The sequence below is a fragment of the Limanda limanda genome, chromosome 4, assembly GCF_963576545.1.
Source record: "Limanda limanda chromosome 4, fLimLim1.1, whole genome shotgun sequence".
In the NCBI taxonomy this organism is placed as follows: domain Eukaryota; kingdom Metazoa; phylum Chordata; class Actinopteri; order Pleuronectiformes; family Pleuronectidae; genus Limanda; species Limanda limanda.
The window spans coordinates 11,166,978-11,194,393 of NC_083639.1; the positions used below are offsets into that span (position 1 = coordinate 11,166,978).

The window sequence follows — 27,416 nt, forward strand, 5'->3', positions numbered from 1 at the left end:
ATAGAAATAATGGTTTTACCAAGGACTGCTCACTAGACCATGGAAGTGCCATTAAAGATGATTCTTACAGCCTTTAGTGAGACGGCGAGTATAAATGAATTCGTGAGTGATCCAAAATTCTGCAAAAACTGTTTTTAGCTCAGCCTTAATGTTGTTTCTCTGGATCAACTGCCTGATCTTTCATAGGATTGACACTAAGTTGTATATACTAAATGGCGACAGGCCTGTTTGAATGCCACCGAGTCATGTCAGTCGAGTTAGCTGTAGGATTTCAAGCTTTTTAATTCCCGCTCTTCAACCGTTCATGTGTGAATCCACTGAGGAGACACAGTGTGATGGCGCTTTTGACGCAGTTTGATGATTCTGTTTCTGTCGTTGTATTGTGTTTTTTTCACGCGTCATGTTTTTGCAGTGTGTTTCTCTGTTGTTCACCTCTGCAACCAAAGATGTTGCAGCCACACTTCCTTTAGCTCTCTTCTTTTAGCCACAGATGAACCGCTCTCATCCGCAGGCAACCAGCCCGTCGTCTGCCGCTGGATCAAATGCATTCTTTCACTTCTGATGGATTCAGAAAGAGAGAGACTGCAGAAAGAGTGTTTACATGCACTCAATACGACATGTGGTGTTTTATTATTGTATTGTTTTCACCATGTGAGTCTGCGTGGGTTTGTCATCGTGGTGGTCCTGGACACATCCACTGTAGGGGCCAGCTGTGGCTCAGGAGAGAGGGCGGGTTGTCCACTAATCTCCATTCATTTGACAACACATGTGCAGCAAAACAAAATCCACAAGCTGAAAGCACTGGACAACAATGGAAGTTAGGAATCTGGCTGGGACATTTTTTGTTGTTCAAGTACTTCCTCGTCAGTGGTGTTGGAAAACTTATTATAATTGTAGGTTACTGTTATTAGCAAAAGACTGCTTTAAAAGCGTATATCTGCAGTGGTATCTGAAGCTATTCTCTCTATGGACAGATTTTGATTTCGATCTCAATTACAAACCTGTGAGGTTGTGACAAAGTTTGTCCACAGACAGAAGAACAGACTTACTTACACCACGCAAAACAACATCTGTGGTAGTTCCAGCTACAGCAGGTGTTGACACACAAGTGCACACACGGTGAAAATAATACCAGCCATCCTGTGGCGGCTGGGGATCATTTAGTAAAAAGTGTCTGAGGACTCATTACGTGGAAGATCCTTCAGCAGCTGTGATGACAGCTGCAGCTTTTATCTGAACCTTTTTGGCTCCAACATATCAAAATCTTTCTTTCTTTCTTTCTTTTTTTAAATGAACGACTCAATAAATGATCTGGTTCTGTTTACATGTATTAATAGAATCATGAGTTTCCCTCACTACATGTCAAAGTTGCAGTGCATGTAAACAGACTCACTATGAACTTCTACAGAGCGCAGCTTTTATCAGAGATTTCTGAAACCAGAGCTCATTTGTAAATAGTCTTTTTTTTTCTCTTGACACCATTCTGTTTGATTCTTCTTGTGTGTTCTCTTGATTTTTTTTTTTTTATCTTTTAAAAACCTGTCCAGATAACACAGTGACGAGCAAGTTTTCAGATTCAGTGCACCATGAAGGAAAATGTCATGGATATTGTTTATATGTTCAGAGAAATTATATTCCATGTATTAGCCATCACTTTTAATACAAAAACTGGATTTTGGAACTATGAAATGACCACTTGTTACAATACAGTGTTTATTTATTTTATTTTATTTTTTTACAAACAAAAGGAAATTGCGATGCTCCAAAAAGAGTTAGCATCATGAAAATGAACCTTAAGTTACATTTAGATTGTAGTTTTACTATGATCCTTGGTGTACTGTATAGACAGTACAAGATATTTGAAAAGGAAGATTTCCTTGCACTTATTATTCTTGGTCCACACCAGTTTTTTTTTTTTTTTTTGTAGATTTGATGGCTTATTTCATAGCTTCAAAATGTTTTGCTGCTAAAACAGGATTTCCAAGCAAGTGGTTTGATGTTGCCATGTCTGGATTTTCAAAATGTCTGCTTTCATTTCGATAGAGTTGATACTAGTGGCCCCTTTTTCTATTTTACATCTTCATTATACTGATATCTAGAAATAGTTCACTGTTATCCTGCTATTGTGCAGTTGAAAAACGTGTCTCTTGTTGCTCAACACTGTATGAACCAGTTTTGTGTGAATAACCGACATTTTGAAAATTCGACAGGCTCATCCCACTCCCTGCTTGTGAACAGTTTTCTTATTTATACAAGAACTCATTTTGTACAGTTTTGTTAGAGGAAAGAGGTTTTGATATTTGGTTGTTTGGCAAAGCCACTTGGCTTCTTTTGTCTTCCTGTGCCAGAGTTGCTAAAATTGTCTGTAACTTGTGTTTTTTTATTGATTGAGATAAGATTTTCCTTCTTTGTTGGTTTTCTCTTTGAATTTGAATATGTCTGTTTCATTTCTTTCTTTTTTTTAATAAAAGTCTTGTTTCAACGCTCGGGTGAAGTCTGTTTTTCATCACTCTTACACTGCATTATCGGCAGCAGCAGCTGGCTTGTTACTTTTTGTTGTGGTTGTGGATTAAGATGCTCCTTGTGGAGTATTAATAAATTCATACCTAGAGTGGCCCTCAGTAGAGCTCATACCTCGGCCAAGACCAAACAGTCGCCTTACATCCAATCAAACTGCAACAAAATTCACACAGTTATAGATATCAGTTCTAAATATCCCTGATTTTTAATATTTGCATTATTTCCTAGAGACTTACAATCAAAGGAGTGGAGAGGAGTGAAATAACCTAAAAAAATATGGATCTTTGGGTTACTGGTGGGTATCTTCATTACTTGACCTCTGATCCAAAGTCAATCACAGCTGAGGAACAGGACGAGAGCTTCAGTCCAGTAGGAGAACTCTGTACAGTCTTTATTGCTCTGTAGGTAAATCCATTTCCTGAATCCTCTCATTCTGTTGGAGGTGGATGTGAACTCCACTGGAGATGGAGAAGGACTTACTCCACTTTTCAAAATCTGTAAGAAAGACTATAAACTCCTCCTGTTGCATTCTTGTTAGTGCAATATCTCAGACCTGCCTCAGGGGAATATATTGAAATTTGGCATAAATATTCACGAGGATTCATGGATTCGTTTCTTGGTTAAATGTAAAAGTTAATGGTCACTGTGACTGGACAAATTATATTTTTGGCCTCTTGAACGCAATATTTCAAGACGGGAATGAGGCAATTTCATCATATATGGAACAAAAGTTTGCTTAGATTCAAATCTGATGAGAATTTCCTGGTCAGGGTCCCTGCGACCTAAAGAAAAATGTTTTGGCCTTTGTTGGGAACACGAAAACTAGACTGTGGGAAGAATAATACAAACTCCACTGAGAGAGGCCTGTAGAGACGAGTGGAGTCAAAGCCAGGACCTTCATGTTGTGATGCAATAAACATAAATCTGCCTGTGCCTTCCCATCTGTACCCTAACTCTAAAAGTTATTCATTGTATGTCACACTACAGAAATACAGTAATCATCATTTATCATCCTTCACATGCAGGCCAGAAACATCACTGTTTAATAATCTCTTTTATTTTTATAATCACAGTATTAAGTGTTCACAGCTCATTGTCCTTATAAAAATATTATCATTTGTCCAGGTATATTCACTATACAGGTAAAACATTTTCTAAAATTTAAATTCTGATCCTCAGCTCGTTAACGTGAAATTGTGACATCCCAAAGGCCACAGTAACATGACGGAGGAATTGCAACTGATCATTAAAGGTGAGGTTGGTAATTTGTTTTCTGAAACACTTTTATATCTGTTGAAATCCTCTTCACATCCCGATCATGGTCATCAACAAATACACTTTATGTGTTACAGAGTAAGTAATAAACATGACCAATCATTTAATGTGGACTGAATGAAATGATTGGCTGGTGTGCCTGTCCGTCTAGAGACATATGCAGCTGAAGCAGAGATTATAGACGAGAGGGCGGATTGGAGCGGCTGGGATATTTCAGTTTCATATTTTCAAAAGGTAGCCTGATCTTGCTAACTTTTCCTAGATTACCAACCTTAGCTTTAATGACCTAAGACTACTATATGCTAAGACAAACACATTTTCCCTTTGTGGTGGATTTTGTAAGCTTTAAGTCTGGAAGATAGAATGTAAATCTCTCTCTCTCTCTCTCTCTCTCTCTCTCTCTCTCTCTCTCTCTCTCTCTCTCACACACACACAAACACACACACCTTTTAAATCACACAAATTCTGTGATACTGTGCATAAAAAACAAGTATAAAACAAACCTCATCTACGCAGCTTGTGAAACTTTGTTTTATCGAAGAGACTCAACCCTGCTGATCTTCAAATTGCAGATTTCCTGAATCTTCATTTCTGGCTTAGTAACGGCGATAAACAGAGCGATGCAGCCAAGGAAACAGATCTTACTCAACTCTGCTTCTAAACCAAAGCAAAAACAGATTAACGGGAATGGTCAGCAGGAGCACAGTGAACCACTAGTGAGGTGCGATGGGGATAATGTCGGGACAGACCCAGCAGCAGGACAGTACAGACAAGATTATGTACCCAAAAGCAAAGAACCAACAGATTGCTCTCACTCCTTTCAGCTTTAACGCATGCATAAAAAATGGAAATGATGACTCATCAGTAATACACCTGACATCATGTTAAGCATGAGAGTAACAGGTCCTTGCTCGCCTGACAGTTTTGTGACAGTTTGAAATAGTTCAGCCGACCAGTAGCTGTGTAGCAGGACAGCGGATGAGGTTCCTCACTAGCGGCCGTTTCCGAAGATCTGCAGCAGGAAGCTGAAGAGGTAGATGATGTCCAGGTAGAGGCTGAGGGTGGCGAAGACATATTCCTCTGGACTGATGGAATAACGCTTGTTCCCCAACAGCATCTGAGTGTCAAACGCCAGGAACTGTCCCAGAAAGAGAAGGAGACAGAAATGAATACTGTGACTTTTGGCTTACGCCAAGGAGGTTATGTTTTCACCCCTGTCCTTAATGGTTTCCTTGTTTGATTATGAACAGGTTTACCCAAAAACAACAGGACGGATAACCACAGAACTTTGTGGAAGGATTCAGCGTGAGACAGGGGAAAGTCCATTCAATGTTGGTGTAAATTCAAAGAATCTTTACTTTCTTCACTTTTTTAAACATTGTGATTTAGGGAGTTATTTCTCATTTTCCTTGATTTCTCAGAGAATAATTCATGGATGTTGATAAATAAAAAACAGGCATGTTAAGGTGACTGATATATATGAGTCTATGCAATTTAGTGCTGATCCAGATCCAGTACCGTTGGCAGATGTATGCACTCTAGTTTTTATATTGATGAAGTGTGTGACTCTCACCAGAGTGAAGAGGATGGCTCCTATCACAGCATAAAGAGCGTGTAGCCAGGGAACCTGTCCAACGAGAACAAAAAGTATTTCAAAAAGCATTTCAAAAAGTGTGTCAAGAAGGATAGCAGAGAGCTTATTTAAGAAACAGCAACATGCTTTTCAAGATGATCTTCAGGGCTAATCTGTTTACGCCCCCACAGCCAAATACAGCCCGCCGCTGAGGCATTAACCTGCGACTGTTGTTCAACACAACTTGTTAATCACTGCTATTTTAGACTTCTTCCAGATCCTGCTGCTGGACTTACATATCCGAAGGGGACCATAATGGAGATGGCGATGGCGCAGAGAAGCATGACCATGCACAAAGAAAACAGGACGCCCTGACACGAGGTGACGTCAATCTGTAACAAAAGCAAAAGCGTGTGATGGATTTGTTTCCCGTTGACAACGTCTCTCTGTTGTGTTGAAGTTGTAGTAGTTGTAGTTAATTAATGATTAATGAAGGGATCTTCTCACCTTGGTCTGGAAGCTAAAGATGGTGACAGAGAGACACACCAGGGCCGTGATTCCCAGACACAGCATCACTGATTTGGTGTTGTAAAAGCTAAAGGGAGAACATATATCATTCTAGTTAATTTTATCTCTCATTCACCTTTGATGATTGAAAATCATTGTGTCATACAGACACATGGGGATAAAATCATATATCCATAATCTAGTATATATATTTTTACCTTGACACAAAACCCATCATGAAAGAAATGCTCAAAGTCTGTGAGGAAGAGAAGGAAGAAAGCCATCATTAGCTGTATGCAGAGTAAAGACCAGACTGTAATGTTCCATATTTCATACTGTGAGATACTCACGAAGATAACTAGCAGGATGATGTTCCAGGGAAACTGCCGCCTGTTTAGGTAGGAGACAAAATCTGAATTATATCCGAGCAGCTTCCTGTGTTTCATTTGTTGTCTGGTTATTTATAATGCACATAAGAGTTACCTCAGATTTCCACAGCAGGAGAGTGCAATGTAGGTGAACAAGAACATCATACTGAAGGGTCGAGAGAAGTAAAAATAAAAATATGTGAATAAATGGTTGAGAACATGTAATGTGTCATGTACTGTGAGTTAAGATAAGATGATTTGTGTTTGCACTTACTAAGATGCCATGTACAAGCCAGGATGAGTCTGAATGTAATACCTCACAGGGCCGCTGCAGACATAAGAAATCAAACAAATTAAATAAGTACTAGTTGCTCTGGTCAGAGTGATACATTTAAAAAGACTTGGAAATAATATTTCAGATAATCATAGAAAAGTGTTACCAAAATGTGAAGAGACTAACGATAGCCACAGACACAAAAAGCTGAACCATGAGAATGGCGTAAACCTGCAGGAGGAGATAAAGGATGTCAGAGTAATGGATCTGTCACTGGGACATGTACTTTTCTGTGTTTGTGTCTTTTCTGTTATTAAATCATTGTTTCCAGTACCTTCCTGATGAAGGTCCGCCTGATGGTCTTGTCATCAAAGGTGAACTGAGCCTGCATCTCCTCATATCCTGAAGGAAGACGCAGGAAGGACATGTGTCAATTCCTTAATGTTTGCATAAACTGAGAATATGTTTTATGGAAAGCATCATGTGAATGACAGGTTTGACTGGTACCAACATGATATTCTGTTTGTAAATTTGCAAATTTGCAAAACACAGCTTGTAAACTTTAATATAGTGCTCTATAACGGCAAGTAATAATGATTAGGACTTATTTTGTTTCACCCTCTAAACAAAATAAGTCTGTTTATGAGGTTAAACTAGAAAAAAGATGGTCAGTGTTGGTACATTCATAACTAATAGAACGTGTACTAGTACTACAAGGACATTGTTTTTACCTGCTGTGGCCTCCTGGTAAGTGGGGGGTTCATTTTCTTCACTGACCTGCTGGGATATAGTTAGGGTTAACTAGGTCATTACAGTTTTTATAAAAGAGCTCTCTTTACTTTCTCTCCACAATGTAATGTAAACACATGTTTACTCTTGTGCACTGGAAGCAGCCCAGTAACAGATTTGTTTAAAAAAAACGCCTCCATGTTGGATGAGTTCACAGGATTAGGATCCATGTGATGAGACTCCATGTTGGAGTAACCAGCTCCGATTATAGACTTTATTTCAGTTCAACTACACAGAAAACCAAGTTCACTCAAGGAAAAATTTCACTGTGATTATTGATTGATTGTTAACTATTGGGTTTTGAACTTGTGATATGAGGATGTCACTAAAAGAGTTTCCTCTCAGAAACAGAAGGAAAGTAAAAAACAATAGTCAAATTTCTAGCATCACTTTAAAATGTGAAATTTGTAACCCCGGGGAAATTTCAAATGATTGTTATCGATCATAAATCAAATGACAAATCAAGGAAATTTAGATATAGAATGGAAAAGAATAGATTAGAATACAACAGAAATGGTTTATTGTTATTGAACAAGAGAAAGCAGAATAACAATATTCGATGTGCTACTCCTGAAAACAGTGCAAATTTATATTAAAAACAATATCTAGGATATAAAATAATCAGTTACCACAGTTGTATTGTTTACAGTGGCTGTACAGTATAAAGTGTAACTACAAGGAAGAAAAGTTAAAAACATACCTTTTCCTTTTTCATGATTGTTACCTCTTTCATCCTTTATGTTTCTGATGTTGATAAAGACCGATCTGCACTCACTACTAAATCTGAAATGTCTGCTCTTGTTTGATCCTCAACACTGCGAGTTACGGGTAAAACGTTTGTGGAGCAGTTGCTGCTTTGAATCTGTCTGCAGCGTGCGGATTACACTCAAGCTTTATAGGCCTCTGTGTGGTTAATCTCCCTCTAACCCTGATCCCTCGCCACCCCCGTCCTCGGCCCAATGAGGTCGTTCGAGAAGTGTCCAGGTATATTTCCACCACTCTGACATAAAGTCAGACTGTACCACTGGTGCTGCTGAACAGGGGTGTCCTTAATGTGTGTGTTTGCTTGCACCGACCCTCTCGACAGTGTTCCAGGCAGATAATCATCCTAGAGCTTACCAAAAAGACTCATGGGACTGACATGTCTAGATAACATACGCATTGCATAAGTATTCTGCTCCAGTTTGAAGGAAAGAGACACAGTTATGTGGATATTCGAAAATTACTACACTTTATGTATGTTTACAGTTTGTGTTAGACTAGATTATTGAAGCAATAACGACAACTTCCAAAATTTAATTTGTTCTTAGTAAATGTCTTTTATAACAAAACGTTGTATCTATGCTACTTGATGTATAAACAAGAGCTACTACAGATTGTTGAGTATTTTTTATTTGTTTCTCTAGTTTGTAGAAGTATTTTCATTAACTAAATGGTTCTAATGAGCTTCTGACATCATCCATTTGTGTAACAGACTGGTTTAGTAAGAGTTACTCCAGACTAATGAGATGGGGCACAACACATTACGGTTACAATCAGTAGTAATGAGATTGAGTGGAAAGATTTCCCACGTTTGATCTACATGTTCTTCCTGGCACTAATCTTCATTTTACTGTTCTCTGCTTTCACAAAACACAATTAGAAACAACATGGTTTTAGAGAAATGTGATATTTTCATAATAGATTTTGTCTCCATCAAGAAGTAGGGACGCACCCAAAAAACCTTATAATTTATAATCCATGATTTCATTGCAGTGATTGTCAGTCTGAATAACGTCAACTATAGGCTATATAATGCTATAGTTGTGCAATTAGCTGTCCAGTTTACAACTAATGATTTACACTATTATAATGTTTGTCATAAACAATGAGCTGAAACTGGCTACACAGATCCATTAAAGGTTCAGTGTGTAGAAACTAGTGACACCTAGTGGTGAAGTTGCATGTTGCAGCTGAATACCCCTAACCTCACCCTCCTCTTCCAAATATGAAGGAGAACCTGTGGTAGCCTTCAGTTGTCATAAAAACTCAAAAGGTGTTCAGTTTGTCCAGTCTGGGCTACTGTAAAAAAACATGGCGGCCTCCGTAGAGAAGCTATGATGCTCCTGATGTAAATATAGAGCATTTAAATATAAACGGCCCATTCTAAGGTAAAGAAAACTATTTGTACAATTTAGATGAAACACACAAGTGCAAATATTATTTTATATTCAGTTTCTGCCCATAGATTCCTCTCACCTAAAACTGACACACTGAAGCTTTAAGTTAGTGTGAGCAGCAGATTCAGGTTATAATTCTCAGTAGGTCCATTACTATTAGTGGCCCCGTTCAAATGTCACATTATTTTCATGTGGTCATTGATACATTGTCATCATTAAAACATATATTTTTTTATAATGTCTTCAAACCCAAGACTCTTCTTAAAGGTTATGTAGCGTCCAGAATAAACTTTATTTAATTTTCCCTCTATGAAACTGTTGTCCTTCCGTCTTGTGGCCACTAGATGTCACCAGAAGACAATGAAATAATCATTAAGTGGTGACAGTGTGTCAGACACACAGTAATGTGTTTTATAATTAACTGCCGTCGTTGTTTGCCTCTTTGCTCAGTGAAGTGACACGAATCAAAAGATTGAAAACTCATGATGCGTTTTTTCCTTTTAATTTTAATCATGTGTGTGAGATTATATTTTATGACAACACATAATCCAGAGTCATTGCTCAGTCCCAACCTTCTTGACCAATACATTTTTATAAGATAAACACAATGAATGGGAGCGTTTTAAATGTTTGTTAGGCACTAAATCGAAAACTCTGATGGACAACCAGTCCCAACCTCTGCAGGACACCATCGAAGCACTGGGCAGGTCGTCCCTTCCTGTGTTGATACGACTGTACAACCAGCTCTGCTCCCAGTAGGCCACACACACACACCTTAAATGGACTTCTGCACTTTAGACCAGGTTCACCTTTTAAATTGTGCAATAATCATTTCTGTCTCTGAAATTCAATGGCTAATGTGCAATCCATTTCACTGCACATATTCTGATGGGGAAATGTATGTTTTTAACTGTACAGGAACCCTTTCAAATATAATAGACTAATAAATGACGGGTGGGGTTTAAAGCTAAAGAAACAATGTAAAAGAAATAGTATGAGGAACATAATTAAAGTTTACAACTATTACTCAATCGAACTCCAACTACTAGTCCCACTGTGTAAACATGGTCATTGCCAAAATGTTGTCCCTGGTTTTACAGTCCTGTCCACTAGGTGGCGTATGAAGCCCTCAACATAATGAATAGAAATGGCAAAGACACTGAAGAGGGACTTTCTGCATTATTTTCTGGTGCAGCATTGAGAATAAAAGTTTTGCTGTGTTTTCATTAAAGGAGGACAGAGGGCAGCTTTTAGTTCATCAGGATGTCAACCATTATTACCTATAAAGAACAACAAATCTGTGCTATTTTGTTGTATAGAAAAGTACATGTTAGTCTGATATCAGCAGTATTTAAATGACCTACATGCAAAGGGTGTATCTGTCCATTTTATTTGCACGCCCAGCTTCTGACGGTTACAGCTACTGTTTAAGGAAAATGTTCCCAAACATTGATCCTAATTTGATTTTCCCAGGCCTTCTCTGGTGATAGCAGTGGTGAGAACTCCTCGTTCTGTCTAGGACCCTGAGTGTTCTCCTCCGGTGACGTTTCATGCGCAGCTCCCGAATACACCCACTGAACAGCTTGTCTTTTCAGTGTCATATTTACATATTTCTCTGAACAGAAACCAGTTCATAACCTCCCTCCCTGCGGGCGCTCGCCGCCTCTGCTCCTCAAAAGCTCCCTGTGATCGTCAGCTCATTTGTATTGAAGCATGCCAGTCTTGGAAATCACATTTACTTAATACCACACGCTCAAATATCAAGTGACGTTTCTTGTTAGTAATAAAGCCCCTAATGGCTCTCAAAACCTGACGTATGATTGGCTGATTGCCTCTGTTGCTAGGCTACGGCACCACAGTATGCCTCGGCGATGCTGATGGTTGACTCTACTGCTTTAAGGAGGAAAATGAAGAAAGATGAGCACAAGGAAGGATGCTATAGAACGTTATTTTAATAATTGTACTCTATGTTTAACCATAAAACATTTACAAAATATTCACAAGGTGATGCAGTCAGTTGACAATACATATATATTTCATTTATATATCTCCAAATAAAAAGCTTATACTCAGAACACATGGTTCAAATGCTGCCGTCTCTGCAATCTGTAGAGCAACTCTATTATGTGTGACATCATACAATAGTTTCAATACTAACTTTAATTTACATATCAGAGAATCTGCAAACTAGTGAGGGTATGCACCAAGAATAAAGGTTATATACAAAATATACAACAGAACACCTCAACCTTTTACCCATCAGACACTTTGGTCGGAAATGACCAAAAACTTCTCCCTGATTACCGCATACAAATATACAACGCAAATCATTTTTCTTAAAAATGTCGTATTATTTCTCAGTCACAGATGAGTTATTTTTTATATATAAAGATTTCCCACATGGTGACACATTGTGAAAATAGCTTAGATCATTTGAACAGGGCAAACACAAACCATCCTCCTAACTGTGATAGACATTTCTATTGCTATGATATATAGTAATGCAAGAGGTTTCTCAACGTATGGAAAGTGCTTTATGACACTTGTAGCATGAATGTACAGTACGAAATCATCGTTGGTGAATGTTTGCATGTGGGTTTTTTTCTGGGAAAGAGTTTGAGCTTCCCTCCCTCGAGCCTCATGAGCGTGGACGGGGGGGGGGACACAGTCTGGTGAGGAACAGAAAGCCCTCTTTTCTTTTTGGTCTTTAGAGGTAAAATTGTCTTGGACGAAACTCCAGGGGGGAGAGGTAATGACTTGGTGGTTGGATGTTGACTCGAAGAACATGAGGAAGAACACAGACTTTGTTTTAACAGTTTTTTTTTAAGCAACCCTGGAAGCAACTGGAGAAGAGATCAGTTTGAGCTCAGGAGCTTCCACCTCCTCCTGTGCACCTGTCCTTGGCCGAGTCCACTCTGTCACAGCAGCTCCATTCACAGCTCCCACAACAACTACCATCAAGCAGGGGCCAGTGTACTGGATGTGGCAGGCCTGGCTTGCATGGGGAGCCTGGTGGCTGTCCCCCCCCCCCCCCCCCCCCCAAAGCAGATACCTCGGTAGGCTGCGGGGCCGTGTGAGCTCAGGGGTCGATGCGGAAGGCCAGGAGCTTGTCAGAGTGCTGGTTGTTGAGCGTGCGCAGGTCTGGCAGACGGAGCAGCAGCTTGGGGAAGAGGGTGCTGTCGTCCGGGCGGCGACTGGTGATGAGAGAGCGCAGCGCTTTGATTAGATTCTCCTGCAGGAGCTCCACTGCTCCCATGTCCACGATACCAGCACGGTCTGCAGAAAAGGAGAAGGAGAAAACTGGAGGTTAGACAAGAGGAAACGTGACATTCATGTAGCTCGTGCATGTGTGCATATCGGCACAAGGGTCTTACCGGCTGACACGAGCACGACGGCCATGAACAGAGCCATCTCATCCGGCTCCAGACCCAGATATCCCAGCTTCTCGCTGAAATCGAACATGGCGTCCAGTAGGGTGCCCATGCCGAGGGCCCTCAGGGACGCCAGGGAGTAGGTCTGTCCGTTGAGGAAGGTGACTGTCCTCTCCTTGGGGTCAAACAGGGAGCAGAACCTCACCATCAGAACCTGTGGACAGAAGCAGAGAAGTTAGAAATAGATCGTGGAAAAAACAAGAGAAGCAAAGAAAAAAACGTCAAATTCCAACAACAAATTGAGTTTATCCCCTTGTTGACGAAAGTCGCGAATTCGCCTCAAACCCCATTCCGGTCCTTTTATCCCAATAATGCCTGATGGTGCAAATACTACACATACCATGAAGGTATTGGAAGTACATCTAGTGGTAGGAGTGGAAAATACATACTAGCCCCTTGGTACTGTGCAGCAAAGTTATTTTGAGATATTAAGCTGTATTTTAAATACTGTGTTGATGGAACAGAAATTATTGTCCACAACATATGTTGTTATTCAATTTCAAGCAAAAGCAGCATCAATATAATAATCTACATACCAGAGACTGGAAAATTTGTTAAATTACGGTTATGCCCTATTATGCCTAATGTCGCTAATTTGCCTCATACCTAAATTTTATATCGATGGAATAATAATAATATTTTTTTTATATAATTGGAAATTAATTCAGGCAATAAGGGGTTAACTGAACGTACCTGGAAGGTGCCAGATTTGAGCAGCATGACCTGATCGTGCTGGCTGAGGGTCTGGAAGCCCGGGATGCTCTTTGCAAACTCCACAACCTCTTTGACAGCGGGGGTGAAGCACTGGGAGAAGGACTCCCACACCTCCTGACTGGAGCGACTGGCTGGAGCCACAGGACACGAGTTGAGTGGACACGCCTGGAGGGGACGAGAGGAAGAGGAGAAGCGTTAGGGACTTTTTTATCGACATTCATTTTATAGATATTAAATGTGTATCAAAGGAAAAAATAGCTCACCAGCACTTTGGCGCCTCCGCTCAGCTTCCAGGGGCAGGCGTTCTGGTTCTGGGAATCATTGGCTGGAAAACTGTTCTGATTGGCTGAGTAGGACTGATGTGATAGGTGGCCACTGACGGGGCACTGATTCTGATTGGAGGAGTACGTGTACTTGGCATTGTCCATGTTAGTGTGGGTGGAGTTCTCATTGGTGGTGGAGGCACTGGGGCAGTTGGTGGGCACGCGGTAGCTCGACGTCCCGTGAGCCGTGTGCTGGGAGGACTGGTGCGACTGGGCGGGCTCCTGCAGCGAGCCGCTCTGATAGGAGGACGGGCAGACGTTGCTGTTGTGGGACGCCATCTTGAGAGGTTTCTCGTCCACGCTCGTCAGGCCCACCTGGTAAGACTGTGACACGGGGCCTTCGTTGGCCGTGGCGAGGGCGTCGCCGGGAGGGGACACCTCCATCTCCATGGAAGCCGACTCGTTGAGGCTGTTCATGTAGCTCTGCATCTCGTCCAACAGTCGCTGCTTCTCCCGCTTGGGAATACGCCCGAAACGCACAGCTGAGGAAAACAGAAGCAGGAGAGAGGATCCTCCGGTTAGAGATCACCGACGTGGAGCATCCGCATCACTGCCAGCTTCTTCCTGGCAGCACTTACACTCATCCAGAACAGATACAATCACTTTCACTTCACTCGCTCTCGCTCTGATAGGAATTCAACATCTGAAACTCGACTGTAATCTCAACACAACTAATCTCAAAGACCACCGTCTCCATCCCAGATGTTTCACCACAACACCGACTCCAAAGCCTTCATCTAGTGCACCCGCCTCATCTTCCTCTCCATCCCTTCACAATCCTCCCTTCCCCCTTTTTTTCAATAGCACACCTCCACTGACAGCCCTATTTATAGAGCTCTGTAGGATACACTACCTCCCCCTCATCTCTCTCCCTTTCTGCTTTTCAGTTGAGCACTCTGTTCTCTCTGGTCTCTCTGTTCCTGTGGAACTAGGTCACTGGGTCAACGGCGCTGAACATGATGTCATTAGTAAAGTGACAGGGTGAGTGAGTAGTTGAAAGGTCAATAAAGACGAGAGAGGCAGGTAGGAGAGGTCGAGAGACGGAGGCTTGAAGGTGAGGAGGAAAAAAAAGGGATGATGAAAAACGTATATGAGGGTAGGTATTATAGAAATAGAAATGGCTATAGGAGTTTAAACTTATATATATGACTGTGGGATTGGGTAGAACCAATAACCAACATTCAATTATTCTGTTTCGATTAATTAATTTAAGAAAATAAAAGCATGTAACATAGGGTCACTCATAAAGTGTCCCTGTTGTAATATGATGAAATAGCAGGTGATTTTTTTTTTAACTCCCTAGTTCTGGCTTTTTTTTGGGTCAACTAAAAATGTTTGCTCCAGAAAAACCATGATTTATCATCACCTAGTTAAGCCCGGTCCCTGGAGAGCAGACCCCTGCGGCGAAATAAGGCAGTGGAGCAATTTAGCTGCAGTAACATCATTTTAATCATGAATGCTGGTTTCATGAATAACATTACTGTTTGTAAATGTCAGTGTTGCAGGGGAAGAAAGAAAAAAGCTGCAGCAGGTAAGCCGGTGTGTCTCGGTGAACACGGGGGGGTAATCAAGTACTTTGTGCCCCAATTTCCCAAAATAAACTACATCTGTCACAGTTTCTCTATGACTGATGACGACTGGGACTCTGCTGCTCCTCTCGCCATAAATCAGACAGCGGAGGGGCAAGGAGAGAGGGAGGCAGGAGGGAACAAGAGACAAAAGGAGGAGAGAGGAGAAGGAGGAAATGATGATGAGGAAAGAAACCTGCTTCAGACCCTTTTTACCTCCACTGGACTTTTTCACATCATATTAAATGAAACTTTAACATCAGCTCCCGTGCTACATATCAATTAAGTCCTCTGCTCTTCACCGAGAAAAGTTCAAAATGCATTTGGTTTTATTTCGGTCTAACGATCTGTGTAAAGCACATTAGCACTCACCATCTCTGGACATGCCCACGGACAGACACTTCTTAAAGCGGCAGTGTTGGCACCGGTTTCGGTTCATGCGCATGATGAGGCAGTTTTCATTCTTCACACACATCTTGTAGTGGATGTTCTGCTGGATGCTGCGTCTGAAGAAACCCTGGAGAACACACAGGAGGAAGAAAGACTTTAAAGCATGTCGGCTATGACAGAGTTGTGTGTGTGTGTGTGTGTGTGTGTGTGTGTGTGTGTGTGTTGTGTGTGTTTGCACCTGCTGATAAATAAAATGTCTAACAAGATGCTGTCTCACCTTGCAGCCCTCGCAGGCGTGCACACCGTAGTGGAACCCGGATGCGATGTCTCCACACACCTTACACAGAAGCACCATTCCTCCAGTTTCTATGAAAGAAACATCCATTATCAGAGAGGAAAATACAAAGACCAAGACGAAAACAGGGAGGAGGAGAGCAGGAAGGATGGATGTGAGTGGACATACTCACTGGTGAACGTGCCGGTGAAACCACAAGGTCTTTTGGCCACCGTGGGTTGGCCGTAAGTCGCCGATGAGACCGTCGTAACTTGGGCAACTGGAGCAGTGTTTACTTCGGGAAACTGGAAGACCATTTTCGGGGAAGGGGTTCCTCCCCCTTGTTCGCCTCTCTGCCTCGGGGCCCCAATCTCCTGAAAGAAGATACTCTCCGGGGACGAGGGCTGCGAGTGGGAGGAGGGCGACTGGGTCTGGTATCCGCTTGATGGGCTGCCAGGACTCGGGCTGGCACTGCCAGATGAGCCGGCGTATAAGATGACACCACCTGGAGGAACAGACGCAGAAAGTCAGAACACCGAACCTCATCTGGTTTTCTGTTCCCATGCACAATAGATATGCAAGTGCTGAGTAACACTCTCCTTTTGATTCTGTGTGCGTAGTTGGCAGACGTCCACAAACACGCCCACGCGAAAACCCCGAATCATTCTGAACAACAGAAATGTGAACTGGGAGTGTTCACTGGTTGAGATTGTTACGAAATAAAGGTCATTTAGATATAAAGCTAGAGTAACAACAACTCTGACCTGGTTACGTGAGCAAACTTTCTAATCTGGCACACGATCAAATAAAAAAAGTCACTGGGTCGTGCCAACTATGAAACAGGAACAGTGAAAACAAGCTGCATGTTGCTTTTAGAGATTAGTGACAGTGATAGAAATGTTGTAAGTAAACGTTAAATAAGCAATAACCAGGAATGATACCAACACATTTCTGTCGGTTTAACCAACACCCACGCACGGCAAACAGTCGCAGCACGTGACTCGGTTGAGAAGCATTATGGATTAGTTGATCTGATAAGGCTGACACGTGTCTGACTTACAATCACGGAAGTATCATCTAATACTGTAAAACCTAATCAGACAATGTACGGGGAATAGGAAACAGCATAAGACCTGCATCAGTAGGTATCAGAGCCACAAGCAGGTCTTTGTCTCGGGACGACACATCCAATCGGAAATGCCCTATTACCCCTCACCACACCGCCCATCCACCCCCCTCCCTTGTTTTTGCAGACAATGTTCTTCCCTGCGAGATGAGAGACAGCCCCTCACGTGCAGCCGGCTCCCTCCCTCCCTCCCTCCCTCCCTGCGTTCAGCACTGAGTCTTTTCTCCTCTCTCTCCTCCCACTCCTCCCTCCCTCCTTCCCTGTCCTCTCCTCCTCCTCCCCTCCCACTCCTCCCTCTCTCCCTCCCCTATTTGGCTCCGAGCCTGCAGACCCATCTATCCGCCAGCCACCTGACCGAGAGCTCACATGGACTCTTGACACAGTTCCCGCCCGGCTCACAAGGCTCTTTGCGCAGTCCCGTGTAGACGGCAGCAGCAGCAGCACAATAACAGGCGCTCGGGCGGATCACGTTTGCAACAGAGAGGGAGAGGGAGAGAGAGAGAGAGAGGGAGAGGGAGAGAGAGAGAGAGAGAGAGAGGGCTTTAATGCTGTGAAGGGGGGGAGAGAGAGCAGGGCACATATGCCTTCGGTCGATGCATTTCTCAGAGTCACTAGAAAGTGTGCAGAGGGCAGCAGTCACATTGTCACTGTTTTGACACATTGGAATGATTTGCTTGGGATGGGGGGGGGTTCAATCTGTTGAGAAGGTCAAGGTGCATTTGGATCAAAGTTGATAAAAAGCGTAGGAGTGAGACAAACCCACCAAGATTCATTCACCAGTTTTTAGACTGGCATCATTCTTCTATTTCTTTCTTTTCTTTCACAATTTTTATATGACTTTGTATATTTGTGCTAATATCTCTACACCGTGTGACGATGATGACGATGATGAAGCCGGTTTCCTGTTCACAGTTTGCCCTCCTTTAGTATTTGCAATTAGATCACTGTGTCAGGTGTCTTATTTCTTTAGAATAAAAACCTGGCAGCCGGAGCGTTTCCCACGAGCAGCAGTGGGATGATTCAGATGCTCCTCTCAGGTTCTGTATCAATCACACCTTCATCATCACCACGATGATGAGCACACTGCAGGTCACTAGCAGACAGGGATTCCTGGTGAAAACCCTCTTTCGTATCAGATGTTTACTCTCCTCTGTCCCTGCTCTCTCGTCAGAGGCGGGCTTGTTGAACTGTCGTGACCTATGTGCATATTTCCTCTCAAGGACCTTTAGTCATCTAAGAAACAAACAGCCCTGCCCTTCCCATGCACTTTCTCTCCTTGAGAAAACACGTGCTGCAGCTCTAAGTGCCTCCTTAATTCCACGGCTCACACGTGTCAACACGGAGGGGCTGCGGCCTTGAGAGCATGTGTGCGGCGGCGGCCGCTCCAGTGTCAGCCGGCCTTTGACTTCACCTCGCACACACAAACGCTACATTGTGCGTGTGGCGGCCTCCCAGTGTGTCTGTTGTGTAACAAGGGTAGAAACTTTATGGCCTTGTGTCACCTGCGGAGGGGAAGCGGTGACACCCGAAATGTGACACCACGAGCTCTTTGCATTCGCAGGCAAACAATCCCCACCCTTCCTGCTGCTGTCAAAGCATAACCATGTTCTGGCTCGTCGTAACCATTTCCAGGAAAAAAACACAACCGCTGCCAGGCACAGGTTACAACATGTGACCTGTGGGCCCACGAGTGGCCATAACAACCACAGCACAAACACAACGCTCCACACTGCCCCTCCTCTTTCCAGTTCCCTGTGACTTCCACTCTCATGTGATCCCCTGTACATGCATGCACATATCACAGGGGGGGGGGAGTGGAACACATGTTGCCTCTCGGCCCGTCCTCTTTCAGGAGAACATTTACAAATGCACATGGCCTCAGTCCACGAGAAACAGCTGGCCTCATAACAGATGCCTGTGGAGCACTGGGGGATTCGCTGATGATTCACGCATTTATGAAACACTTAGTAATGTATTTGTCCTCCAGTCGACTGCTATAAAAATAAAAGGCATGTACACAATGTATATGACGGGATAGAGAAAGACAGGACACGCCCCTTTGCCCTCTTTTTTGATTATCAATGACCTATTAGGGGCCATTAATAGTATGTCTGTTTACATATTCTTACACTCATAGTATATTATAATATCTATTGTATAGTCAAATACTTATATTTATACCTCTACTATATATCATATCATATTATATCATACTCTTTGTATATTCTTTGTATATATAAGTCTATATTCACATATTTATACATGTGTTTCTGGCTGCTATGACGACTTAATTTCCCTTCGGGGTTGAATAAAGTAATCTATCTATCTATCTATCTATCTATGGTAGGAGTCTACAACTTCCATATCATCAAAATGAACATGATAAAAATATTTTCCTCTGCAGATGAAACATGTCCCGTTATGAGTGTATACTGCACACAACAGTATGAAACACAATCTGTGTCATGACTCTAATCGCAGCAGGACACGCTAATTGTGATGATTGCTCCTTGTGGCTAAGTGCTCCTGCTGCAGCTGCCACTTAGAGGAAGGGTGGTCTGCCAAACCCCGGGTAACACGCCGCCTGGTGGTGGCTCGTATGTCGGCTACCACCAGGCGAGACCAGTGCGTCTTCTTCTAACCATTGCCCAACCAGTTACAGTAACCAGGGGGGGGGCTGGTGATCCTCTGTGACCCAGTGACCAATCTGCAGCAGCAGGAGGAGGAATCCCCGCTGCAGAGAGAGAGAGAGGGGCTCAGAGAGAGAGAGAGAGAGAGAGAGAGAGAGAGAGAGAGAGAGAGAGGGAGAGAGGGAAAGAGGGAAAGAGGGAGAGAGAGAGAGGGAGAGGGAGGGGTGCGGGGAATCACGCGCGGCACGTTGATACAGAGGCTGTGTACACGTGCTGGCAGCTCGAGGCGGGGTGGCTGCGTGATTCAGAAAAAAGAAAAAAAAAAGAGAGAGAGAGAGAGATGGAGAGAGAGAGAGAGAGAGAGAGAAAAAAAGAAAAAGAGAAAGCAGAGGAGCGAGGCGCGTGACTCACAGCCCCACCAGGCCCGTGTGGGGGGGGGAGAACACACGACACGCGGCGGACATGTTCTCTCTGCGAGCAGGTCATCCGTGCTGACGTCACTGCCGTTATGACTCATCGGCCCCGGGCTCTGAAGCGTCCACCGGGTTTAGCCCACATGTTGGCCTATATCTCTAGAGTCACATCCTCCACTTCCTCACTAAAAGATTTAAATTCTGAAGACTCAAGGGTTTCAGATGGGTATTATTGATCAACCGCCATCATCATTTAATTTCATAACTCCTCCCCCAGGCAGAAGGAGTCATGGCCGGTTCCTGGAAACGCAGCTGGCAGCAGTCACTGGGTCCTGCCCACACAGCCCACATTGACGTGTGTCATAGAGAGGGAATGAAGAATCTATAACGACTTACATACCAGGTGGCCTATTAACACAGATCGCTCTCTACACAGGCAGCAGCTCCCACTCTCCACAGCTGCCCCTGAACGCACCACTGGTTACAGTAGTTGCTGCTTTTTTTAGGAAACAGAAAGAAGCAGCTGTGTGACAGGAAGAGTGATGGTAGATGAGAGGGTAAAATCCGTGGGAGAGACAGAGAGAAAGAGAGAGAGAGAGACAGAGAGAAAGAGAGAAATAGAGACAGAGAGAAAGAGAGAAAGAGAGAAAGAGAGAAAGAGATGCTGCTGCGGAACCAACGTGCCTGGTGGTCGGGGGGGCGTCTTGGGTCACGCTTCACGTGTGTGTGTGCGTGTGCGTGTGTGTGTGCGTGTGTGTGTGGGAGTGTGTGTGTGTGTGTCTTAACAGGAGAATCGGAAGTCCGCGACAGAGCCCCTCCCTCCTCCCTCCACTGTCCGCAGGAAGCCACATGTTACACATGCACGTGCTTCTAACTATCCCCGTGCACGTGTCCGCGACAGTTTAAGATGTGAGACGCAGGTGGGCGGAAGTGCTTATATGAGTGTCGTGTCAGTGTAGTGTCAGTGCTGCAGGTCAGAGCCCAGGTGCATGCTGGGATCCGCAGATAAGATCCAACTAAAGTCAGGTGTATTGAAATGAATGATCCTTTTACGCACACACTCATCCGACTATATAAGCAGATATTGTCACTTAGATTTATAGCCAAGTAGACAACCAGTCTATAGAGATATCACTTGCAAACCCCTATAATAATAATATTAAAGTGCTGTGGCATCTTCCCCATTCAAAACCGTTATTAATCCCGTCACGAATCCCTGGAACAAAAGTCTCCACTGGTTTTACGCATGAGAACCACAGTGCAGCGGGAGGGCGACTCACCACCGGGGCTGTTCTCCATGTTCTCCGCTGGGTCGAGGCTGCTCTCCGGGTCCGTGGTGTTGGATCGTGAGCTGCTTCTAATGCTGGACCGATCCCTGCTGCTGCTGCTGCTGCTGCTGCGTGTCACCACCGAGGAGTCACGTTGACACAGGTGAAAGGGTCATGAACCGCCCAGGCACAGAGCGCGTATCCAAAATCTCCGAGAACCAGGAGCGCGCATAGGACAGTGGGGGGTGTAAGCACCCAGCCAAAGACTCCAAAAATAGCAAAGTAGAAGAAATGTGTGTGTGTGCAAAAAAAAAAGAAATGTTGAAAAGGATCTGTTATTGAGAGGGATCCCTGCGGAACGCGTCTGACTCACAGAGGGTCCCGGAGCTCTCAGCTGCTTCACACGTAGTCACAATCACAACATGACCGGAGTGGAAGTGGTATAAGCTTCTCTCTCTCTCTCTCTCTCTCTCTCTCTCTCTCTCTCTCTCTCTCTCTCTCTCTCTCTCTCTCTCTCTCACACTCTCTCTCTCTCTCTCTCTACACACACACACTCATCAATGAGCAACACGCGTCCTAAAATAACCAGCACGTTTTCAGGTGTCTGAGAAATGTGACCAATTTTTTTTTCTCCTCCGTCCCTCCCTCTCTCCCTCTCTCTCTCTCTCACAATCTCTCTCTCTCTCTTCTCTTTTTGTGCGCCCGTTTGTTGACGCGTAGCTATCAGGGATGTCTCTCCCCCCCTCCCTCCCTCTCTCTGTCACGCTCTCTGAAAACATCTCACCCTCCTCCCCTATCACGCCCCCGCTTATTATTTTTTTTCTCTTTCTGGCCTTTTCATTGGCTGAGAGCCCCCCTCATGGACACGGCACACTGGGTTCGTTGGACGCAGGAATGCTGGTTAAAGCTCTCCAGCATGTGCGCATGGCATGTGAGCTGGCGCTGCCCTACTGACACACATTTTATGCTAATGAGCTGCCGAGGCTCGGCCATAACAGGGGGAGAGAGCAGTCAGAGATGGGCGGAGGAAGAGCGATGTCTCACTCCTCCACCACGTTTCCAAGACTTCTCTCTCACAGGTTTGCTTTTACAGTGAAATAATAAAATCGAACTCGCATTCCACTGCTTATCTAAATAAATGTGGTGTGTGTAAAAGGTAATGAGGATGAAACAGCACAGAGGAAAACAAGACAAACTAATATGTACAAAACAAACAACATTCCTTAAAAGTAGGCCAGAATCGGGCATTAAAAGGCTTTTCCTATATTTACAAAAAACAAGTTTTAAGCAATGATTTCCAAACAGTGCAAGTCTTATCTTCTGAGGTAAGGAATCCCAGAGCCTTATAAACCCATTTTCCTGTTTAACACCCAAATTGTACGGAAGCTTATTGCACTCACTTAAAAAATAGGCTTGGGTAAACATTTTTTTTTTTTCGAAAAACAGGATTATTCCTTCTTTTCAAACTTTTTTTTTTTCCTGTTTTTCCAACTTTTATTTTCTGATTTTACGCAATAAAAATCCTGTTTTTCTAAACTTTTTTTTTGTTTTTCTTTCTGTTTTTACGAGTTAAGTTTTCTCCGGAAAAGGCGTTCCCTTAATCCTGCCTGAAGCTCTCACACGCATGGAGTGTGGTTGCTGCTGCATCAGCCTGACCCTGCAACAGACTAATGTAGCCGAGCGGTTTGTTCTATTATACTGTCAGGAGGCCTCAGCCAAAAGAGGACACGAGAGATGGTTATTGAATCGAGACATCACACTCGTTTATTTTCCTTCACACTTTTCTCTATCGATAGAACCCCTTTCCATAAGAACCCCTTTCAAAACAAGAGTCCCAACCACCAACCTGCTTATAACAGGAACTACACATCCATCTTCTATAATAAAACCACGGGACAAAAATATAACCTATCCTCTACCTATCTGTAGTATTTCCCCCGAAAGATGGTCGAGACTTTCAACTGATGTTTTCAGGTTTATTTGACGCTACGGCTATGGACACTATACGTCACTTTCAAAATTTAAAACAGGGAAAAAAGAAAGTGCAAAAAACAGGATTTTTATCTCGGAAAAACAGAAAAAAAAAGTGCGATAAACAGGATTTTTAACTCGGAAAAACAGGGGGGGGGGGAAAAGTTCTCTATTTTTTTTTTTTACCCACAACTTTTTTTTATTTTTTCAAGTGAATGCAATACGCTTCCTTACAAATTAGCAGTTTTATGAAATTGAATTAAGCAAGGTGCAAACCAGAAAAAAAGTTGCTTGACTCATTCCCCATTGGCAGAAAGGGAGTTGGTCTTTCTGTTATTATACTGGTTAGGTTTGTGAATGCTGATTGTATCCACTCCCATTGTAGAAAACCAAAAGTAAGTGGATGTTAATGGTTTATTTGACCAGTGGAAAAGAGGCTATGGTTACCAGCCTTTACTTAGGTATTATACCAGCGAATGTTAGTTGGAGGACCTTATAGATTACGACTTGGAGAATAATGAGTTACAGTTGATCCATAATCAAATATAACTGGGCCAGACCATGCTGAGCTTTTAAAGTAATTAGAGCAATCTTATTTCAATCCTGAATTTAACAAGCAGCCAATGAAAGGAGGCAAGAATATTTGAGATATGGGCACCGTTGTTGGGTAAAGGACAGTACGGCTGATTGCCAACCGGAGAAAGACGGCAACTTTACAGGGGCCAGAAAAGATCCAGGTCTATAATATCAAGAACTGTGAAGGGACCTCCAACTTACATTATGTGTTCTTGAATACTAATTTTAAGACCCTCACAAGAGCCTCTTCGTCATAAATTAGTTTTTCATCCATCCATCTGTCCATCTATCCCTTATTTGAATCTCTTATCATTTGAGGGTTCTGAGGGGACTGGAGCCACTCCTAGGTGACATTGGGTGAGAGTTCATGTATTGGGTAAAACAGGCCCTTTCTTAAAACTTTAAAGTTGCAAATTAGGTAATATAATTTGAATTTTTTTTAGGGGACTGTAGAAACATGGATCTGTAGAAGAGGGCAGACAAAAGAAGCTCAGAGAGGGAAGTTGGCTGAAAGGTAAACAGAAAACAAAAATGTCTACAAGAAGCAATTAAATCAAAGTTAGAATGATGTGTAGAATCCTGCACCCCTGCACGTACCTTGGAAATTCAAAAAATGCCTTTACAATGCGGTGTTTGGAGGCGGAGCTAGGACACGCCTGGCCCCCTCCTTTGTGCGTGTCGGTGTGTTATGTGACTGTGTGACTGTGTGGACTGCTCGTCATGGGGCTCTGGACTGGGAAACTCAGTGAGCAGGAGAGAAACAGTATTCTTTGTAAAATCCTCTCCACCGCTCTGAGAAATGAGAACCTGAGGACACACTAAACCACAGAGGAAGCTTTTATTTTCTTTATATATTATTATATTGTTCATAAATATATTATTATATATTTGTATAGATTGGTCCCTTTGCAGTCAACACTCATTACTATACTCAATCCATGCAATCAGCTCAGTCCTCTGATACTCCAGATTAAACAGAATATTTGTGAAATTGTATTAACTATACATATAATAATAATATAAGGTATAAATATCAATCAATATCACAATCCCTAACCCTGGAGTGAGGTAAAACTCTTAGATTATATTGAATTGTATTTATGTGTTTATTATTGATATTGACAATTTAGCAATTGCAGTTTATGCTAAATATTTCTATATTTTTACTTTTTTGTATTGTCATTATACAATTAAATACATTAATACGATATCTATCTATCTATCTATCTATCTATCTATCTATCTATCTATCTATCTATCTATCTATCTATCTATCTATCTATCTATCTATCTATCTATCTATCTATCTATCTATCTATCTATCTATCTATCTATCTATCTATCTATCTATCTATCTATCTATCTATCTATCTATCTATCTATCTATCTATCTATCATTACAAATATATGATATGATTATGAAACCTTATAAGTCAGAAAAAGAAAACCTCAGGTGAATGTTCTTATTAGAGCCTGTCCACGTGCCTGACTAGATGAATAAACATGTATCTGGAGTGCGCATGCGTGTCGGCCAACGCCACATTCTCAGTATGACTCGTGAGGGTGTGTGTGAGTGTGTATGTGCGCTCGTGATTGTGATCATCTGTTCAAACATAGACGATCTTCGGTTGAGGGAGAGGGCACGTGCGGAAGGGGCGGTGCTCACCGTGACTCCTACCGCCCCCCCTGTCCTCCCCTCCTCTGCCGTCACGTTTTTACCTCTCTGCCTCTCTCTCCCTCTCTCGCTCTTTCTCGCTCTCTCGCTCCACAGATTGTGTTTTTGCCCAAATCTCGGCGGATATTGGCCGCGACGCAGTGGATGTAGGTCAGAATGTGCTTGTGCAAAACACGATCATCATAAAATAGCCCAAATGTGCCTGTTCTCGCAGGAAGCGGAGTACCAGAGGCCTGTGGCAAGCAGACATGTAACAGGGGAGTCAATGTAGGTCACGTTGCTCACCCTCCCAGAGGCTGCTGCTGGTGGTGCTGGTGCTGCTGGTGCTGCTGGTACTGCTGCTAGTGCTGGTGGAAGGTTTTCTACTTCACAACTTATTCCTTGTTGGTGCTGAATGATAAAAAAAACTAACCATCCTCACTGCAGCTTTCCAACTTGTGCGGAACTAGGCTAATAGGTCACATGTAAACTCTCTAGAATTCAACATCAGCTGCTTGTATCAGGTTCACATACAGGGATCAAATGATGCAGAGGATTTTTAGGAGTTGGATCTCCAACGATTTGTTTGTTTTCATATTTTCTTCCCTCGAAAACAATCATCGAAATTTCGTGATCAGACATGTTTCATAACCGGTAATCAGGAATGATGTTGTGATCCAGGACATAAAACATGTTCATAACACAGTGAGTCAACATGCCTGTGGTGAAAGTGGGGCAGTGAGTTAATAACATGGGACATTCAGAGGTGGAAAGTTAATGTAGTCTGTCTACTCCTCTACATTCATTCACTTAAGTGTAGTTACAGTTTCATTTGAAATGAATGATTTACCTTAAGAACATGTGACTTGCTTCTAAAAGATGAATCATCATAACCCACTGAACTAAACGGTATGTACAAGCGCCACGTCAGCCAGCCACAGCGTATTGATTACAATGATCTAATAATATAATTTGACACTGACCACTGACTACTTTTATTTTGTAAATGCAGGACCTGCTTGTACATGTGTATTGTCTCTTTTAACCTTTACTTACATCATTATCTCTTTTTCTTGGCATCAAATGTCTAATACAGAGGCATGGCCGGTCTGGCAGGTTCCTTAGCAACACTGAAGTCATAACTTGTTTATACAAAATATTGTTTTCTACCATTTGTATCTGTCACCATAGCAATAAAGCCTAAAACTATTTGTGAACAACTTTTTGTAACTATTTTAAACTACTAAATGCCCTTAATACAAGTTAAAGTTAATCCTCGACATCACATTCAGCTGAGATTTAATTGATAATTCAATTTTCCTCAGCACGAGACCCTGGAAACAGCTGATAGAAGAGGAGACTCTCCTCTTTCCTCTCTACGAGAATCTTAAAAAAGGACCATTCTATAAACTGTCTAATTTGGTAACGTTATATGGGGGTATTTAAAAAATAACTTAAAAAATACATTATTGATCATCAGCTTTTAATAACATTTATTTTGAATAATTAAACAATACCAATATTATATTATTATTTAGGCAAACACAAGCATATAAAAATAGTTGTGTCAGACTATTAACTATCCAAATGGAAATTATATGTTCAAGCATGTG

The 27,416-nt window shown here is 42.6% G+C and overlaps 2 protein-coding genes across 3 annotated transcripts; both read right to left on the minus strand.

Moving 5' to 3' along the window:
* Nucleotides 1-4,786: 4,786 nt before the first annotated feature.
* faim2b (Fas apoptotic inhibitory molecule 2b) lies at nt 4,787-8,021 on the minus strand. Of its 2 annotated transcripts, none has more exons than XM_061070612.1 (12): nt 8,007-8,021; nt 7,249-7,294; nt 6,852-6,919; nt 6,684-6,748; nt 6,518-6,571; nt 6,359-6,409; nt 6,226-6,265; nt 6,094-6,131; nt 5,876-5,963; nt 5,665-5,760; nt 5,369-5,422; nt 4,787-4,933 (listed from the first exon to the last, which is right to left on the minus strand). In XM_061070612.1, exons 1-12 carry the CDS (start codon nt 8,019-8,021, stop codon nt 4,787-4,789), a joined length of 762 nt encoding a protein of 253 aa, XP_060926595.1. The 2 variants fall into 2 exon arrangements, with proteins under 2 accessions (XP_060926595.1, XP_060926594.1); XM_061070611.1 differs by having other exon boundaries at nt 7,249-7,297.
* A 4,467-nt stretch (nt 8,022-12,488) lies between these two features.
* LOC132999964 (nuclear receptor subfamily 1 group D member 1-like) lies at nt 12,489-22,278 on the minus strand. Its single transcript, XM_061069769.1, has 8 exons — nt 21,615-22,278; nt 16,359-16,670; nt 16,169-16,257; nt 15,874-16,018; nt 13,874-14,415; nt 13,590-13,775; nt 12,840-13,050; nt 12,489-12,741 (listed from the first exon to the last, which is right to left on the minus strand). Exons 1-8 carry the CDS (start codon nt 21,631-21,633, stop codon nt 12,545-12,547), a joined length of 1,701 nt encoding a protein of 566 aa, XP_060925752.1. The 5' UTR covers nt 21,634-22,278; the 3' UTR covers nt 12,489-12,544.
* Nucleotides 22,279-27,416: the final 5,138 nt, after the last annotated feature.

Coding starts and splice junctions, on each gene's coding strand:
- faim2b (XM_061070611.1), bottom strand. Junction 6,920..7,248: donor TTACCAGGAGGCCACAGCAG/GTAAAAACAATG, acceptor GTCTTCCTTCAG/GATATGAGGAGATGCAGGCT. Junction 6,749..6,851: donor GGCGGACCTTCATCAGGAAG/GTACTGGAAACA, acceptor CTCCTCCTGCAG/GTTTACGCCATTCTCATGGT.
- LOC132999964 (XM_061069769.1), bottom strand. Junction 13,776..13,873: donor GCGGAGGCGCCAAAGTGCTG/GTGAGCTATTTT, acceptor CGTCCCCTCCAG/GCGTGTCCACTCAACTCGTG. Junction 13,051..13,589: donor TCAAATCTGGCACCTTCCAG/GTACGTTCAGTT, acceptor TTCTGTCCACAG/GTTCTGATGGTGAGGTTCTG.